Consider the following 19,561-nt stretch of genomic DNA (forward strand, 5'->3'; position numbering starts at 1 on the left):
CTTCGAGTTAAAATTTCAAAGCAATATAATTCTTTTTTTTTTTTGAGTCAGTCTTTATGTGTAAGTACTAATTTATAATATGAATGTTATACAATTATAGTGCTCAGACTTTAAACACAGAACCTACAAAAAGCCACATAATGACAGGCTGGATGGATGCATGGTATGGACTGGTGGAATGACAGATTGACAGAAGGATGAATACCATCTGTGTGTGTCAATCTTTTATTTAAAAAGTAGCGTTAAAACAATGGTTAACACAACATGCTTTATAAATTTTCTTTTGGTACATTTATAATAAAAGAGAGAATACAATCTGGAAAAGCAAGTTTTTCAAACACACTTTTCTTTTTCAATAAATATTCAGAAACGTAAAATACTTAAATAACGTTATAAGGTTATGAAGGCCTGCTGAGGAGGTGATCCGTAGTAGTGATTCATGATTCAAACATGACATTTCATAGACACATCTTGACAGATAAACTAAAAAGTTCTATTTATTTCAGTAATTTAATGCAAAAAATTTGATTTAATACACACTAATTACACATAGAGTGGTATATTTCAAGCTTATATTTTATTTTGATGATGATACTTATGGCTGACAAAAATCCAGAATTCTGTTTCACAGAAAACTACTAAATTAATGATATGTAAAAAACTGCTGACTCGATTCTTAACATTAATTTTGCATTAGGGCTCTAATACATCAGTGCAACATGTTGGGAGGCAATCAGCCAATGAAGCCCAGGTTCACTTGACACCATCAAGCTCCTTTATTACATTGGTGGAGCTGGTGTCTTGTCGTCATCCTGACAATCTCTATAATTCTCTGTCAGGTTTAAATCAGACATGTTTGCTGGCTAACTGACCCTACAGTCATCAACCCAGTAATGTCAGGAGGTACTGGAAAATGAAAGTTCAGGAGAAGAGGAAAGAATGAGGTACTCTCAAATCTCCTGTTGGACAATTGTGCTGCCTTGGGACTAGATAGATCACAGTGGACCAACACTCCCCCCAACTATTGCTTTGACTTTACAGTTTTCTGAAGGCACCAGTCCTCCCTGTTGTTTGGGTATCTCTGTCTACCACATCTTTTGTTTCATTCAACTTTTCTTTAATAGCTCAGATACAGAACTCTGAACAGCTTTTTCAGAGGAAACCTTTGTGGCTCACACCATATGACTATGCTGGACAAATCTGTCAGCCATCTTCTTCATGGTTGTGTAGACATCACAGACGCCCACATGTTAATAAAACCTGACATTTCTGAAAGAAACAAATAAAAAACATTTTTGTCTGATGTATTATTCATTTTTTATTAAATAAAGGAGGCTGGTGTGTGTGTGTGTGTGTGCGTGTGTGTGGGTGTGTGTGTTGAGGGGAGGGGTGAATTACAGTAAGACGTGATAATAAAAACAGTTAAAATATACCATTCTGTGTGTAATGAATCTATGTAAGAGATTAACTTTTTACAAAAAACAGTTACAAAAAAATATGACATTTTGCTGGGGTTCAAATGTACCAGTATTATGATGTGCCTGCATCCAAGTGAAAAATCAGGAGCCATTGTTTCTTTTAGATTTATTAAAGTTCGATGTTGCATACATAGAAAGTATCTAGAAAGCTACAAAATATCTAGTGTTGTCAAGAAGGCATCATAAAGTCACGGAGCAAAGACAAGACCATGAGAAGAACACGGAAACAGCACAGCTTCTTTTCTCTCCGTTGCTCCGACACTTTACGCTCGTGAGTAGGAAAACATATCACACGTCTGTACCAAGAAAAGGCTAAGATATACTTTAATACAAAACACTTTTATACAAAAGAACAACAAAGATCTGCACACATAAACCAAAGTAAGTGAACGTGAGCCATTTCAAAGATCACTTTAAAGCCATCATCGTCAGGGATGACCACACAAATAGAAAGGTACCAGCACCCCGTCTGAAAATCAAAAATGACAAATAAGAGCTAAACTGCTGATATGTTTGTAGCATGATTGAACGTAGCTCTTGATGCGTGTCTGTCTGTTTTCCCTTTAAAATAGTCCATCAGAGCCATCAGTCCTGCGGTTGTAGTGTTTATATGTCAGCAGTGAAGCAGTGACGACATTACCATCAGAATGAGCCTCAGCACACAGGACGATGTCATCACAGGACAAAGCATACAGGTACAAGAAGAAAAAAACACTTCACGACAGAGTGTGATCAATAAACGTGAAAAGATACACAGGGTAAACATACAAACAGAGGCTGTTACAGCTCCATGCTGTCCACAGGACTGTGGCAAAAATACTGAACTAGATAACTGCGTCCTCCAGAGATATTGTCTGTAATTATTTAATAATTCTTTTTATTAAAGTTCTTCCAACTGAATAAAATCTCTGTAAGAAACTGTAAAATGTCTAATTAAGATCCTTATAGTCTAAGTATTTGCTTTGATGGTCCACTCACACTGCAGCAGCTGTAAAAAAGGTTTGGACACAAATCCCAGTTGAACTAGAAAACACTGCTGTATGTGATTTTAGACTTCATGCTGTTAAATAAACTTTTATATAAGAGCCACACAATTGTGTCTGTATCACTGAAGAAAAACACAATGTTTTTTTTTTTTTCCAAAAATATTCCCCGTGTCTCAAATAGACGACTGCAACAAGACGACTGCAGTTTTTCTAACAATCTGCTTGCAAACACTTGAACCTGCAAGTGTGCACTAAACATATCACTTCGGTGTTTCTCCTGCTTGCAGTCAGCGGGGTCTAAAAATGAAAGTCTAAAGCGAGGAACTCAATTTTCTTCAAACATTTGTTTTAACCGATTAATATCCTAATTCAGAATTATTTATCCATTATCTATATTTCTCTTGCTGTCAATCAGTCCTCAGTCCTTTCTAAAAGGCAATGTGGTGATTGGTGCCACTTGTGTCCTGTATTTGGTTTAGCAACATTGATTTTTTTAAATTTTATTTCATTCATGCTTAATCTTTTTGAAGCTGGAAATTTGAAACCAAAGGCACTTCCTCGCTACCAAACAGAATACTACAAGAGATTCTCCAGATTCTTTTTGGTCTTCTGCAACAGGAAAGGCAGCTGTTATGTGTTTGAATCACACTCATAGAAAATGATTAGAAACTCTTCTCCTGGCTTACAAATCTATCTGAACTTAAGTGTACTGCGTTTTAAAAAAAAAACAAAAAACAAAACTGGATTTCTAGGAGTGCACTGATTTGATGACGTGTAATTTAAGACATTGTAGGAGTAGCATATTGTTGTTTTTGCCCGTTTCGCTCCCAAAACCAACTTTAGACCTAAGCAGAAGTAATGAGTACATTCTAAGGCACTGTACACTTACACTTTGGCTGATTGTACAGAATAAACACTGCAAACAAAACAAGTCTAGTGTATGACAGTTCACAGTTTTTATGGCATCTTTTGGAGTTCACAAACAGCTTTATTAGGTTTAAGGCTTAAGATAGGAGCAGGCAACAGAAATGTGTGAACTCAACGGGAATGTCTTGCACCCCTAATGGAGGGTGTGCTAACTCAGTGATCTGTAGTGTCAGGATACTTTAACCTGTGTTTTTTTAAAAAGTTGCAGCATCACTAAGGCGAGTCACGTTATGTGTACTTTAACTTATCAAGAGCATCAAGAGTTATCCTCTCGGTTGTCACACAGGAAATGTTTTTTTTTCAAAAGTATGATTCTTAGTGGGCAAGTAGCTCATACAGTACCTGGGAAAGTATTTATAACCCATGAACTTTCTCTCATTTTCTTACGTTTCATCAAAATGTATTCTGCACTTTCTATTCTAGTTCCTTTTGATGAAAACAGTGAAATCCACTTCCTTCAGAATTCACCTCCTTAGTGTGAAATTTAATTTGAGTAAAAGAGAGCATGGCCTAAGACATGGCTGTCCACCTGAACCGTCAGGCATTTAAAGGAAAGCATTGCTCAAAGAAGTAGAAGTTCACAGCAAAGGTAAAATAATCTATTAACAGAAAATCTGCAAATTTTTCTTTGATAAAAAAATGTCAAGAAGAAAGGCAATACTGAAAGACTCTTATAAGAAGTCTTGTCTAAAGGTTCCAACAAGGTTTTAGGGGACATAGCAAACATGTGCAAGAAGGGACTCTGACACGATGGGACCAGAATTAAACCTTTTTGGCTAAATAGCAAAGCCACATCCTGCTGTTATCATGTTGGTGGCACTATAATAAAGTGGAGATGATTTTCTGCAGTAGGAAAAGGGAAGCTGGGTAAAACCGATGGGAGGATGGATGGGCTAAACGGGGGACAAAACCTGCTGAAGGCTTTAAAAGACTTGAGACTGGGTTGGACGTTCACAGACCAGCAGGATAACAACACTAAACCTACAGCCAGAATTAAAGTTGGATAAAGCAAACAAATGTCTGAATAAATGGCCCAGTCAAATTTAAGATGTAGAAACTACAGAAACTCTGTGGCAAGACTTGGAAAATAGTCCATCCAATCCCCAAAAGAGTTGTGGCTGCATCTCCACTGAAAAGCATTTCATAAAGTTTTGACCCATGAGAGAAATCAAATGCAAGACACACTTTTCAGACTGTAAACCAGTTTTAAAACAATGTATCTTTTTTCATTAAACTACACAGCTATGCTCTAACTTCTGTTGTTGAAGTTTGTAGTTATATTTGTAACAAAATGTAAAAGTTCAAGAGAGATAAACACTTTTATAAGACACTGTAAGAACACTAAACATATTTTTGCAATTTCACAGTGTATTTTCTTGTTGGTGTTGAGATCAGGAGTGCTTTAAGAATATATACACATTTTACAAACATGTTTTCAGCCACCGTGTTGATATATTTGGAGTGTTAGTTGTGTTTCTTTGGGAAGTCTATTTTGCTGTGAAAACATGATTTTCTACATTATGTACTCTTGACAAATTATGAAGCACAGATTTACAAAACATCCTCAACACAAACTGTACAGACCATCACAGGCTGCAAGTTCTTTTTCCCCTTAGTCTACATAACAAAGCAGAAAAAGACAACACATATATTTCCATTTAACAAATAAATCTTGATTATTTTGGAACAACCAACGAAACATATTTAAAAATGAAAATTCCCATAAAACTCCCATTAAAACATAAAACAACTGTATCATATTTCACAGCTGCGGTCAACAACAAATACAACAAACTTATGACAAACTGACTTTATCTCTTCCCTCAAAGAGCTTTGAAAGGTTGACTTCCATGCAGAGGCACTGCCACTTGTTTTGAGGTTGATACGTCTATGGAGAACGAAATGTATAAAATGGAAAGAGCTTTCATTCCTTTACCAGTCTGTAGATATGATGCTGGGCTCCGTGCTCGCTGTTTGACACTTCAAACACGCAAGCCATACATAGCAACGTCTCCTGGGTCTCCCTATTTGACACCACCTGCAACAGAAAACGTAAAGCCTTCTGTAGTGGAGCAGCGCTAAGAAACAGAAAAATCATCAAGAGAACCAAGAGCTGAGATACTGTGAGCGTAGTTATTCTGTGGGAACTTCCACTCGCTTCCCAAATCCAAAAGCATCACACTGTCTGAATATAATCAAAAGGGAAGACCAGAAACTACATTTCAATTATTCTGCATCACGGTAAGAAAAATATTTAAAATGACGTGACTAAATTAAGTCTCTGGAACCTTTGAGTTTGAAGCTCCACAATCAACAAGTTTTGACGTTGAATTATGTTCAAAGACAAAAAGCCTTTATGTCAAGTCCATCAGGCGTTAATAATGACCGGGGAAATTTCTTATTAAAATTGACAGGAAAACAAGATTTATGTTTGCATTTATGTGCAGATCTTTTTAGGAAATGGTCTACAACATTTGATTAGCCAATGAATTTGTTTGAGGTAAAATATAGTTTTCCTTAAATTGCATATACTATTTATTTTATTTATGACTCTGGGGTTACAGCTTTTGCAATTTGAAATCTGATTACAACCTCCTTAAAATAATGCAAAATGTAAATGCATGCAGTTTCTTGCACGGTTGCAAGAGTTTGATCATGAAATCTCCAATAGGGATTCAACAATTCAGCTTGTTAGGTTCTGATAACTTATGTCTCTACTGATATGGAGTTTCACTTCAAGACCTTTGTAAACTTTATATGTTTATCTCACTCTGGCAGTGGGAGCAACTGCATATAAACACAAAATAAGAAAATTCATTGAGCTCTCAGAAACTGAGTGCTTGTGTAAACAAATTTAACAGCGTGATAGAGTTAAAAATAATGTAATAGCGTTAAAAATGACATTGAAGAGGGCATCAGGTAGAGGTTAAAGAAAATGCTAATTCATAAATTAAAGATCCAATAAGAATACCTGTGTCCTGTTTAGAAGTCTTACTGCAGAATTTTCTCTTACATGGGAAAAAATACTACATTTTGCCCTTAGATGGCACTGTGTTGTTTCACTACGGGATGTTGTCTGCACACCATTAAAATGAGTCGGCATGTTTTGCCAACTCATTGATGAGATTATTGGAATGAACAGTAAAATATCCTCTTATGGACTTCCTCTCCTTTATCTACTTATCAGTATCTCATAACTTGCTGCTTTTTTGCCAATTTAATTTTTACATATATTTTGTATTTTAGATACCTTTCTTTATTGTTTTGTTTTACACTGCATCAAATAGTTTGACTATAAACCTGTTAGTTGTTTTAGGCCGTCACTTTGGCCAAGACTCAGAAGAAGAAATTAGGACACTTGTCCTCACGGCTAATGAGACAAAAACGTAAAATAATGGATTTGGTATATGATAAATATTCTGTATTCATCACTGATTCTTAGGGACCAAAGTGCTCTCATGAAAATACCTTGGGGTGCAATGATGCCATGTTTTCTTGGCAAGAATAATATCTTTAAAATGAACTTAAACTAAAAATGTTACTGAGGAGTGAGAGGAAGTTCTTGAGTGAAATTCAATTTGTTGAAGCTAGAAGCTATTAAACTTTTTCGGAATCAGTCATCTTTGGCCATGGTGGCAACCTGCCGTTTAGAAAAAAGTAATATAAATATACTCTCTTGCATTTATTGTCTAGGTGGGAGGCAGGTTAATTATTATTTTACCACTGTTTCAAATACCCCTTGGGGCCCTGCTTTTAGCAAAACTCATAAAACGCTTCATAAAAGGAGACCCTGGTTATTGTTTTTCAATACGCACACACACAAATATCGATCCACGCCTGACTTTTAATCATTTTATTTTTGCCTTAATTATTTCTTTGTGGTTAATGACACTTAAGACCCCATAATAGCAGGAGTTCCTGCCCTCTCTTATCCTCCCTTTCCCTTTCAGATAATGAGACTCCTGGGAAGGAGTTTCATCCTCTGTGGAATGAGAGGAATGTCAGAGCGGCAAAAATGACAGCTGGAACCACCGACAACACATCCTGACTGAGAAAAGAGGAAGAATGAGTCCGGGGGAAGGTCAGGGATGCGCTTACCAATAAGATGGTGAAGTTTTCCAGGACACTGTTCATCATGTATTTCTCTGGGAGATGTTTTAGCTTGTGGATGAAGTTGATCATGTATTCACACATCGGAGACCTGCTTATCCGGTAGACAAAGCGTCCATTTTCAAACTGCGCATATTCAGTCTGTGGAAAGGAAAGGAGAATTTAACGCTGGGACATATAAAATAAATATAATGTAAAAAAAAAATATCCACTGCAATAATAATTGAATTTGACCCAGAAAAAAAAAGTTCCTACCTCTACTTTCTCAACAACCTGCTTTCCAAAGGAGCAAACTTTTGTCGAACATGTTATAGACATGCTCTCTGAGCTTTCATACTGGCTGGTCACTCCATAAAATGATCCAGTATCATCTTGAATGTTACAGTTTAGGTCAGCCTAGGGACAAAAAAAAAAGACAGAATGATTATCTTATTTAAGGTTCAAATAGGTGAATATGTCTTGGTCTTTTTAGGTCAGCATATGACCAGTAGAAAACCTAAACTCTCCCATTTGTACAGTTAGAACAATGAGATTTGTTTCAATGTGAGACTAAAATATTAACTTTAGGGTTCTGTATGTCTTACATGTCTGCAGGGATTTGTTTTTCTATCAGGAGATCTCACATTATATGTAATATTATGTATATTAAATATTATTTACATATTCATCGGTTATGACATAAAACATCACTATGTTAATTTATGAAAAAACGAGCAAAAATGCTATTTATAAACATACGCACATAGCAGATATTGGTCGCAGATCTCTTGGGATTATTACTATGCATCGACTTGAAGTTTTCAGCATGTAAGCATGTAAATGCATCCAACCAGAGGAAGGCATCATCTAACAAGAACTAAATGAAGTTACATTAGGGGACTGATTTCTGAGGACGAATGGGACAAATCGTGGAGGGCAGCCTTTCTGTGCCCCAAACATCCTGTTCATTATGGCCACAAAAAGAGGAGACATTCTCCCAACAACATTCTCCTCCTTCATTAAGCAAAGCAGTTACACGTTCATTATTTCGCAGATTCTGTCGTTCATTTGAAATTCAGATTCGCCGGTCACTTCAAAAGGAATTTGAGGGGACTTAGTCCAAGTGCGTACGAGGGCTACTTTGTTGGCCGCCGCTTGTTAGCATTTTGCATCAGGGAGGAAATACATACAATGTTTAAACAGCCATTAGGAGTGCAACCAGGTCACTCCATTGTTAGGAGATATTACACTGAATTAGCGAGAGCTTTGATCAAAAGGCTCTCCTGCTATGCAAGTCCAAATATAGCACAGTGCATTCTGCAAACATTGAGGGAGCAATCTTCTCTGTGCAGCCTGATTACTCCAAATCACCAAATACAAACTTGAACAAAGTGATACAGAACTGGATCTTATTTTATTTTTTTTTTTTTATGTTAACAATAATTACATGTATCATTCTAAATTCCATTTAATAACTTTAAAAATGTGCATTGTATTTTCACACTTACCCAAAATTTGATGAGGAAAAATGAATTCTGAGGACCTTTTCCATACAGCTCCTTCAATCCTCCTTTCTTTTCGGGAAATTTATCATAAATCTGACGAATGTCCACCGACTCAAGCAAGGCGTCACTGTAGGAATGATTTGTCTGACCGATGTGTACGAACAGGTGCTTGTTGTACTAAAAGAGCAAAGAAGTCATATTTTATTCATAAAACAATTTGCAATTGAAGGCATTAAAAATATATTATTTTATATAATAAAGACTCAGAAAATAAAGAACTATCTTTTCTATGGTGTTTTAAAATGTATTTTCCCTTTTAAAGAAGTCATGTTAGTTAAATATATCAGATCAGCCAAAGACAACCTTAGTAAATAAAAAGTAAAGTTTCCAAATGGGAAAAACGTTTCAAAACCAACCTTGCCCAATAAGTGAAATGTAATTGCTCTATAAAGCTAGTAAATGTTTGAGGCATTCTTGGCAACATTAGGTGATGCTGAGCATTCACAAAATCTTCCAACCAGATTTTTAAATGGCCTTGGAGAAATTGTGGTTCCTCTTTGCGGAACTGTTTTATTTTAGAAACAGTGGAGGAGTTTTTCCATATAAACATTATTTAATATTATTTTATGCTTTGTCCCCGAAGTTTAAAACTTCGGGGACACCGTGTCCTTAAGGACCCGTTGACAAATGTTTTGAGGGTGATAGTGAAAGGATCAATATCTACGACATGCAGCTTTCATCAGAAATGTAACGTTTTAGATCCTTTAGCTTTATGCAAAACAAAAGCCAGGTAACAATGGGTGAATCCAAGTTCTACATAAATTTAAACTAGCTTTAAAGAAGATGCTTTAACAAAGCGGACTAATCTAAAATCATTATGTGTTGCTGCAAAGCAGACTTTACCCCGCTCAGCCTGTTTTGGCCTCCACACAGCTGAATGCTTGCCTGGGAAAATATTTTCTCTTCATTCACAGAGAGAAGATAGTTGCTGTCTGATACAAGGTGGGAATGAAAACGAGAAGTCAAGTCTTTAGGTGCACAATTCTCCTCACCAAGTCTTGGTCTCTCTGTTGCTCTAAGAAGGCGGAGAACTCCACTAGTCGGAGTTTGGATGTGCCGATGGAGCGGCCCTGCCATGCTGGAGCTGTGGGCGCTGGAGCTGTGGCAGATTCATAACCTGCAAATACAGAAGGATGGCCAGAGTTTCACCTCCTCTCTGGAATGTTCCACATTAATTACTGAACACGTTCATGATTAAAGAATCGCTGTCCTCTTTCAGTGAAAAGGCAAATTCATTTATGAGCTACAGCTTACAAGTGAAAGTCTGAAAACCAATAGAGGAAATGGTCCTTAGTGTTATCTCATGTTTGTACCAAAGAAAGGCATGGAGTAACCAAAGGTCCTGAACACTCTGATCAATCTAAAGCAGGGAGCTATAAAGTCACCTAAATTAAAAGGTTTTATTTTTACAAATAAGAAATTATGAAATTATGCAAATGTGACCAAATATGCATAGAATTTGTTTGGCTTTTCACACATATTTACACTTCACTCCTGAAGCCACAGACATATTCATTAAATATCAGTGTGGATATAAAGATGGACCACTTTATTCAGTTGAGTGAAGCTGAAACCTGCAATGTACAGTTAGTTTTATTGCTTGCTCAAGATATTAAAACATTTTCGTATTCAAAGTAATAATCGATTTATATTTCTTTTCATTTAAACATAAAAAAAATGTTCAGGAAGTAGCTGTGCCCATCAGAACTAAATGGTCTTACGAACTGAAAATACGCCATTAAAAATTTGACCGCAATATAATTTACTAAATTAGGTTAGAGTAAAGATAAGTTAATCTTTATTCTATTGGTTCACAGTTTAAAAATGACAGATGTTTGACCATTATTTATAGAGTTGAGCCTTACTTGAAATGGCTGTTGTGACCGCTGGCTGGATTGGATATGGTTGCTGGGTAAAAGGCTTAATACTGAAAAAGGGAAGCACAGGTTTCAGTGAAAAGAGCTCTACGGAGGCATGGCATATATAACAATAGATTAAATGTTTTTGACACTTATTTATGAGACTTACTCTTGTGAGGATCCCGGCTGCCCAGCTGATATCATACCCTGCCATAACTGGAGAATGAAGAAACATAAATCATCAAAATAAACCCAACTGTGGGCATCTGATACATGCAACATCAAAAAGGCTCCTAATCTTTACTGATTACAGTTATCTTGACTAGCACTCCTTCTCATCATGTGCTTATCAGATTGTAACAGTGGTGTGTAATGTGATTTGGCCGGAGTGTTGATGGAGTTGGCCCCACTCCTGCCCTGGGTGAAGTGGGACAGAATGGGCCAATAACAGAGTACTGGTGAAGTTCTTACCCCTGCTCCTGGAAAGGCAGGCCGAGGGATGCCTGGCAGGCCAAGTTTGTTGTGAATCGCCGTGGCAGAGACGATCTGAGCTGAGGACATGGAGGCCATGCTCTGGAGGGCTTTGTCCTTCACGGCTTGGTCCTTTAAGGGCAGTCACAAAAGGCTTAGCACTCGCACAGGGGAGAGTTGGGGAGCTTGGGGCACATGTTGGTGAGGTAGCAAGAAACAGAGTCGAACTGCACATTGAAAGCACCACCGACCTCTTTCACAGCAGTACACAGAAAGCACATTGAAAGAAGCACCATCAGCATTGCCATGCTAAGGAAAGACTTGATTTTTTTCAAAGGTATGCGCTAAACAACAGCTTTGAAATTCCAAGATATGACAGCAGGGAGTGGTATGCAGTGGAATTAAGCTTTACTTGATGACTAATCTTCAATGAAAATATTTTTAAAATGCTCATTCAGAAGCACTCATCCATCTCAAGGTTACATTTGTCTGTATGTCAAAACTCATCACATAAAAACATCTGAAAGAATTTCTGAAGTAAACTTGAAGGTCGTCAACTCCACTTCAGTAAGATTAATAAAGGCCAGGGTGCTGGGCAACTTAAATGTTAGAGTTCAGCACCTTGTACAGAGGCCAAAGTCCTTAACATGGTTGTCTGGGGTTCAATTCCCAGTGTCATTAAACAAGGGCCATTAGTGCCAAGAAATCTACAGAAAAAAGAGATTATTAAAGATTAATGACATAGGTTTGCTTCTTTTCTTTGGTCTCTATGCTACAGGTTTGGCAGTAATTAAGGTAGACTAAACTCTTAATTAATGTAAACATTATACCAAATTAATATTCAATTAAATTGTGCAATATCTATAGATATAAATGCTGCAGTAGGATGTGCATGTTGGAACAGTGGAAAGGCCATGCAGACCTATTGGTGGCAGAAGCTTCATGTAGGCATGCTGGCAGTGGATGTCAGTGTAGCAACGTGATGACACAAAGGGGCACCAATAAAAAAAATTAAAAAAAACAGTGCAAAAAACAATAGTGTCACTATGACTGCAGCAAAAAAATGAAAAAAATACAAAATTAGCAGCAACAAACAAAGCAGCATTTAAATAAAGTAGAAACTGCAACTCAGAAATGAAAATAAATACTCACCATGCTCGTAACCTAAATGCAAAGAACAAGGTTTCATTGTAAGCTTATCAGAACAATGCAGATAATTAAAATTAAAAATTTAAATTTCAGACACCCATTAAAAAAATACAATTTTACTTAAAATGTAATTAATAATTCAATTAAATGTAAAACCGTAACTACAGAACAAGTGTGCAAGTATGCATGTAAGTGTCAGGAACACTCAGGAATAAAAGGATAATGAACTTTGTATTTACAAATTAGCCTTAGCCTTTGTGGTTAAAGTCTTGCTCTATTATTTCCTGATCAGTAGTCATCACAGTAGTCAACAGAGCAGTAACATAATGACTGTAATTTTACTGAAATGCAACAGAAAAGAGCAGAGGCAGCACGTTTTGATGCTGCCTGAATGAAGGGTACACTTGGATTTCTCTTTGCTGCTGAACACTAATTTGCTTTAAATGAAAAAAGACAGGGATTCATACAAAAGCTGTCTGTTTTTCTTCATACAGCCGCCTGTGCCCCTGAATGGGCAGCCACTGATGTGGCAAGTGGCTCTTTCTCCACACACACACACACACACCCACGCCCACGCACACCCCCACACACCTACACACACACACCCACGCACACACAGAGATTAATGATGGGTCATTAATTCGTGCTGAATACAAGGAGAGGAGCAAAGTGTGAAAGTCAAAATGTATAGTCCCAGGAAAAAGGTGAAAATGGCACACGGGTAAAGTGCCCTTTGATATAAAAAATACCTTAAATACCCGTTGGTATTATTCAAAATTACTTATTTCACAATGTGCTTCTCCCACTTTATTCTGCCTTTCTGAAAAGCCTTTCTTCATGACTTTAACAGATTTCGCCATTTCTGAAATAACTGAAGCGAACGCTCTGAAATGACGACATCTAAACGGAGAGGAAGGAAAGCGGCTGACAGCCATGGCATTGTGAGAACCTGGAGTTATCAACAGATTGGGGACAAAAGGACAAAAACAAATAAAAAGGGCATTTCAGAAAGAGGCAGCTTCCCAGCCATTCTCCGTTCAAAATGTGCACCAATGAGACTCCCGGCAGCCAAGAAAAGTTGGGTTACTCTTTTAAAGAAACTGGAGGAATAAGGATTTCTTCATTTTATGACTAAACACATACACTTCCTCTCTTTCTGTGCCCCAGCTTTTTTAATGAAGTCCGCTTAGGAAGAAATGTACACAGGCAGTTTTCTGCACAGAGTCAGCGCTCAGCCACTCACCAACAGCCAATGCCAGCATGCTTCACAACATGTTTACTAAACACAGATAGATTAAAAATTAGAGCCCTGGACTGTTCCGCAATTATATTAAAACCCAAATCAATTAAGAAACTTGAACATCCCCTTATCTTTTTTGAACGATTAGCAATTTCACTTAAGTGAATAAACTGTCTCATGCCAATTGGTGATCCGTAGGACGCGTTTTAATTTTTAATGTGAAACTCAAATGTATTCAGGGTTTTGTTTTTTCTGTAGTGCTTTGTGTCAAATGTTATAGTTTTAAACTGTGAAGTGGGAGTTTATATTTTTTAACTTCAGTTAGCCCGATGCTGATTCTTAGTTTCAATTAAATAAGCTTAAAGATTTCAATGATGTCAATATACCAAAATAAAATAAAACTATTAAATTTAACATTACCACAAAATATAACATTTTGTGGTAATTTAAATCTATATTCTTGACTGTTTGCATTGCATTAAATATTATAATATATTTGAAAATACTTGATTTTTAATGCTGCAGAAAATGTTTTAGGGTTAGTAAGAAACTACAACTAATCTGTTTTATTCCCAAATCAATAAATGTAGACAAATGTGATTAATTAAACCATGTTGTTGAGATGGAATTACATGTATTTTTTTTTCTCTTGCTGGATTGTTTATCAGGCTTCACTATTAGCAAGAACCCAGAGAAGAATTAAAGTAGTACTGTTTATTGAAGTATTTGTTTACTATCGCAGGTCATAATGTTATCATAAAATTCACTTCACATGTATATCTTTTCCAACCAGTGTGCAGCCAAAACCAGTAATTAAATGTTAGTCAGTTGAAGTTGATTTAACCTTGTAAATTCTCAGTGTTATTTGCTTTGGTAGCTAACCTCATATTTAGCTTGAATGGAGTGATGGGTGGCACTCCTCTGAAAACAAATCTCGACGTCCTGTAGTTTCCGAAAGCCAAGTGACTGTTATAGCTGCCCTTTCTAATAATAAAATAATAATAATAATAAAAGAAATTGTAACTTACAAATATCCGTTCATTTGGATAATATATATACAAATATTAATAATCTCATTATTGCTTGACAAATTTTCAATTGATGTGCAGCTGCTGTTGAAGCAATGGCCCATAAGGAGAAACTAACAGAAACACCTCACAGGGCGGAGAGTGAAAGCATGATCAGGTGAGAAGATGAGCAAGAACTTGAAGGGACGTTAGAAAAGGTTGAACAGGTAGCAGTCAGAAGAGGGTCAGGGATTACAGGGAACCAGAGGACCATGCATTCACTCCGTCACCACAGGAACAGGAAGTTTAAGATGCACAGCAACCAACAAGCCCAAAAGCAGAAAAGCGCATACCTTTAGCTTGGAATGAAACTCACGAGATTTTCTTCTGGCAAGAACCTGAATGTGACTAGACACCTGCGGGGTAGGGGAGGGGAGGAAAACAAAGGAAGAGCCTGTAACCATGGCAATGAAAAGCCCCCTGCAACTGGGCAAAGCCAGACGTACCTTAATGGCAGCTTGGATTTCTCGAACTTTCTTTCTTGCTAAGACCTGTATGTGACTAGACACCTCCATTGGAAAACAAGAGAAAAAGTACAATAAAAAAACAAGAAAAACCCCAAAAAAGGTTCAGAGTGGATCACAGATTCTTTCTTTGCTTAAAAACACTTGAAGGAGCATAAGTGAAGCCTTCTGAAACCACACACCAAGCTAACAACCAATAAAGGCGATGTACAGTGTGTTGTCGTGACTTAAGTGAGCTGATTAGGGAAGATGCAGGCTCCTTTTGCACACATTAAGAGCTCGCAGATGTGATCCACTGTGTGCTGAATGAAAATTGGCTGGTCTAGTATCTTGCTGGTGCCGAACAAGGCCTTTCTGCAGTCAAGTTTACCTTAGTCGTTCACACAATTCAAAATGGTCCTGTACTTAGAAATGAGGCAGTGTAGAAGCACTTTGATTAAAAGTAATGTGCATTAATAGGAGGTTTGAGTTGTGGGCTGCGTAGACTCCAAACACAAATCACACTTAAGTTGAATAGTGTAACAGAAGTAAAGGATTCAACGGAAAAGCATCGGCAGGTGTTGCCTTTTCAACCTAGTAGTTCAAAAATATGCATGCAATTTACACATAAATCAAGACAGACCTACCTTAGTTTGACATTTGAACAATGGCTGCTTATTAAGCTTCGGAAATCATGCATGTTTTGGTTTTAGCATCTTTACAGAACAAAATTAAATGAGGTTCAATAATGACATAGTTGTTGCAGCTTCTGCTTGTTTTCCCACAAATATTCCCCTTAAAGTTGTGGATAAAATTAAAGACAAAAACTACATAAAATCTACATGTACATCTCCTTTATTCATTGCACTGTGTTCTGAATTAGTAAATGAACCATTATGCATGTATTGGGAATGTTTTACAATATCAATTTGCACAAACAACAGGGAAAGAAGCTTGTTTCTTGTTGTAGCTGTGTGTAAACAACAACCCCCAAGCCTAAATCTGTGTCCCAGAGCAGCAAATCATGCAGCCTTTCCGGTCCAGACTGATCAATACACACTCAGGGATTGAGTGTCACTGCAGACACCACCTTGTTTATCATAGTCATTCACTAAGGTGGTCCTCGAGGGATTTCTATTTTTAATAGGAAATATCATTGAGATTTGATAATTTTCTGAAATATCATTAAGGAAATCCTATGATGTCTCACTTTGATCCAAAAATCTTACCCATTTTATAGGTTTCTTAAGGAATATTCTTATAGGACAAGAAAACAAGGCAATTAATTGATGTGAAATATTATGTATAATCACCTGCTAATTATGTTAATTAGTCGCAGTCATTACCAGAATTATATTGATCAAAAGTCAGTAAAAAGATCAAAAGTGTCTCTAAGACAGGAAAGACTGCATGGATCTCCTTATTTAGAAAGTTCATTAGGGAGAGTAGAACATTGAAAAAACTATTTACACTGCACTTTACACAAAACACAACTCAAAGATTAAGGACTTTTGTTTTTTTCATAAATAACATTTCAAACACAATTAGTGAATACAGTTTTTAATTATCGGCATCATTTTTTAAAAAAATTCTAACCATCTTTTCGTTTGATGTTTTGATTTTTATGTTCTGTGATCATGACGCACTGTGTGATGTTTGTCTTGAAAGACTGGAGTTATTTTGAAAAACAACAGTTCAGTTGAACACCTCAGTCATAATGTTCCACACCAGACTACGCCTGCGCAATTATTTTATTTACGATCGGCACGTCTCTGTTTGTCAAACAATAAGACACTTTGTCAGCTGAGTATCTAGTGCTGCTTCATGTGATAAAATGCATCCCACTTGAAAATAAAAGAGAGAGAGAAGTGGTACTAATTTACTTGTATGAGTAAATAAAACTAAATGCCTCAATAGTTGTGGGAACAAAATGTATCATCTACAGATAAAAAAATAAGCAGAAATAATTCAGTTAAACTGTTTTCTTCTGCAATAGAAAAGTATTTTGTAGTATCTATGGCAGTTGTTATCAATGTTGTGTTTCACTAAGAAAATCTAAATCCTGACCGGAGGTCATTTTGGGGGTTCTTTCTAAGTAGTAGGAGTAACCAGCCCAAACACACAGTGTGTTCACTCAGTGTGATTTTCCTATCACACTGATCAGAGATTGGTAAATCAGGTGACTGATCCTATCACTTTTATTCTATAAATGTAGAGTCTTTACTGTGATACCTTAAATTTAGGCTTAGGTAGTCTTTATATTTCACCAACAGGTTTTCTAACTGAATATTGATATTAATGTTTTGCCCTCTCGAGGTTCCTACTTAAGATAGATACATACCATCCATCAAAAAGGTAGGTTTAAAAAAAATGGAGAAATCAGAATAGAAGAATTTTATGTCATTACATAAATGTTGTTGCCTCTTTGGTTGAGGTAAACAAAATTACTAACAGAATAAAAATAGCAGTGCAGATGGAAATCCCTTCATTTTGACTCTAGTTCACTGCAATTAGCTTTTATTTAGAATTGGTGTATTTTCTAATGAACTTTAAAAAGCTACTTTAAAGCTCTAAGCTATTCCCAGTAAGTAATCACAAAAATGCAAACATCCTAACACCTAAAGTCTTAGGATGTGTGTGTCATGACTCAATAAATTAATTGGGGTAGAATGAAACTCTCTCATTTATATTTAGCAGCCTTGTTAGAATAAAAAGAGAAAATATTTATATTCTAATATGTAATTGTTATCGGCAAGTTCTGATAATAGATTCTAAAAATTGTACTATGAATTTGTAATAGGGTCTAAAAATCCTGATCAATGCATTCCAATGAAGCCCATAAATTGGCTAACTAAACTCTGCCGTTTAGCTTTCTTGTTTGCTTCAAGAAAAGCCAACAATACCTTTTCGAGTGGAGCATCTTGTCACTTGTCTTACCTGCTTGCGAGTTCTTGTCTTTCCAGTCCGAAGTTTGATGTATCTGGCTATCAGCTCGTTTCGACCTGAAACAACACGAGTGCGATAAACAGATTCCAATAACTAAGAGAAAAAAAGACATACAGAAATGCAAAGTTTGGAGTGATTTACTGATCAGAGATCGGTAAATCAGGTGACTGATCCCATCACTTTCATTCTATAAATGCATCAAGAGTCTTTATTGTGATGCATTTTTGTTAAATCATTTTAAGTCAAATTAAAATTTGAGATATATGCTTTTTATGCATAGATGGGCATAATCATCTTCATATTTTGTTGGATTTATGATACCTCTATTAAGAACTCCAAGTTTCTCCTCCTATGCTTTACAACCCTTGAAAAAAAGGTCACCAACAATTTTACATCTGTCAGCTCAAAAATGATAAGAAATAAGAAAATTAACGTTGAACAGAAGATACTTGATGGTTGTATCTTTATAAAATGTACTCTTTTCTTGCCCCAAAAAAGCTTGACTGGAATAAGTTTGAATATGAGACAAAAAAATCCAAATGAGATGTTATAGAAACATAAATTTAAGAGAATTAAAACGTGTTACTCCCAATGGAGCTAACCTTCAGAATAAGACATGACCGTGTTTTCTGCAGTGTTTAATACTGTTTATGTTGTGTTCAAATTTTGGTTTCTCAGCAATGACAGAAATAAAAATAGATATTTTATAAGACTTTACATTCTGTATTTTTCTTGTTTGGATAAAAGTCATGGAAAAATTATAATAGCTATTCTATATTCAAATCTTTCTCTTGTACATTCCAGCTGACTTAATGTAGCTGTTGAAAATAAAAATATCTCTTTCACAGAGGAAGGTGGACTAAAATAATTCACAGTTATATAATAATTTCATATGCAGCAGATGATGCATATCTACAGTATATACTTCCAAAGCATAAGGTATGCACATTTTAACAAATCAGGTCCAGTTTTGCTGTGACAACACTGTGCTCCATTAGCATGGGGAAAAAAACTCAGCAGCAGCAGAGCCTTTAAAATTAATCTAATTCCACCTCAGGCTCTTCAAAGCCCAACGTTTTGAAAGGAAACAGACCTAGCTTTTCATGCTATTACAGAAAATAATGGCAACTGAATATATTGGGTTTAAAACAGTGCAGCCCTGACTCAATTATAATTAAAGCATAGCTTTGTAGAAATTTCCAATTAACAACCACCCAAAACATTCTTCTGCCCTCAGCTCCGCTCTAATTGCTGTAGCAATGCACTGACCCTGCTTAGCCCTTTCATATGGTAATAACATACTGCCAACCAAAACTATTACACAAATTATCGATAGGGAGG

At 36.3% G+C, this 19,561-nt stretch overlaps 1 protein-coding gene across 6 annotated transcripts in view; it reads right to left on the bottom strand.

Moving 5' to 3' along the window:
* Positions 1 to 1,567: 1,567 nt before the first annotated feature.
* The window catches only part of tead1b (TEA domain family member 1b), a 47,461-nt gene continuing 29,467 nt past the window's right edge, over positions 1,568 to 19,561 (bottom strand). For 2 of the 6 annotated variants that reach the window (XM_055036718.1, XM_055036720.1), the window contains 11 exons: positions 18,212 to 18,276; positions 15,125 to 15,340; positions 12,528 to 12,539; positions 11,376 to 11,507; positions 11,074 to 11,120; positions 10,911 to 10,972; positions 10,038 to 10,162; positions 8,989 to 9,162; positions 7,757 to 7,897; positions 7,490 to 7,642; positions 1,568 to 5,429 (listed from right to left, as the gene is read on the bottom strand). In XM_055036718.1, coding sequence (XP_054892693.1) covers positions 5,316 to 5,429; positions 7,490 to 7,642; positions 7,757 to 7,897; positions 8,989 to 9,162; positions 10,038 to 10,162; positions 10,911 to 10,972; positions 11,074 to 11,120; positions 11,376 to 11,507; positions 12,528 to 12,539; positions 15,125 to 15,340; positions 18,212 to 18,276 — 1,241 coding nt within the window. In that variant the 3' untranslated portion in view covers positions 1,568 to 5,315. The remainder of the gene's footprint in view (positions 5,430 to 7,489; positions 7,643 to 7,756; positions 7,898 to 8,988; positions 9,163 to 10,037; positions 10,163 to 10,910; positions 10,973 to 11,073; positions 11,121 to 11,375; positions 11,508 to 12,527; positions 12,540 to 15,124; positions 15,341 to 18,211; positions 18,277 to 19,561) is intronic. The other 4 variants (XM_055036722.1, XM_055036723.1, XM_055036724.1 and 1 more) reach the window with 4 other exon arrangements.

Source organism: Poeciliopsis prolifica, unplaced genomic scaffold (assembly GCF_027474105.1).
Source record: "Poeciliopsis prolifica strain line A6 unplaced genomic scaffold, Auburn_PproV2 SCAFFOLD011, whole genome shotgun sequence".
NCBI lineage: Eukaryota > Metazoa > Chordata > Actinopteri > Cyprinodontiformes > Poeciliidae > Poeciliopsis > Poeciliopsis prolifica.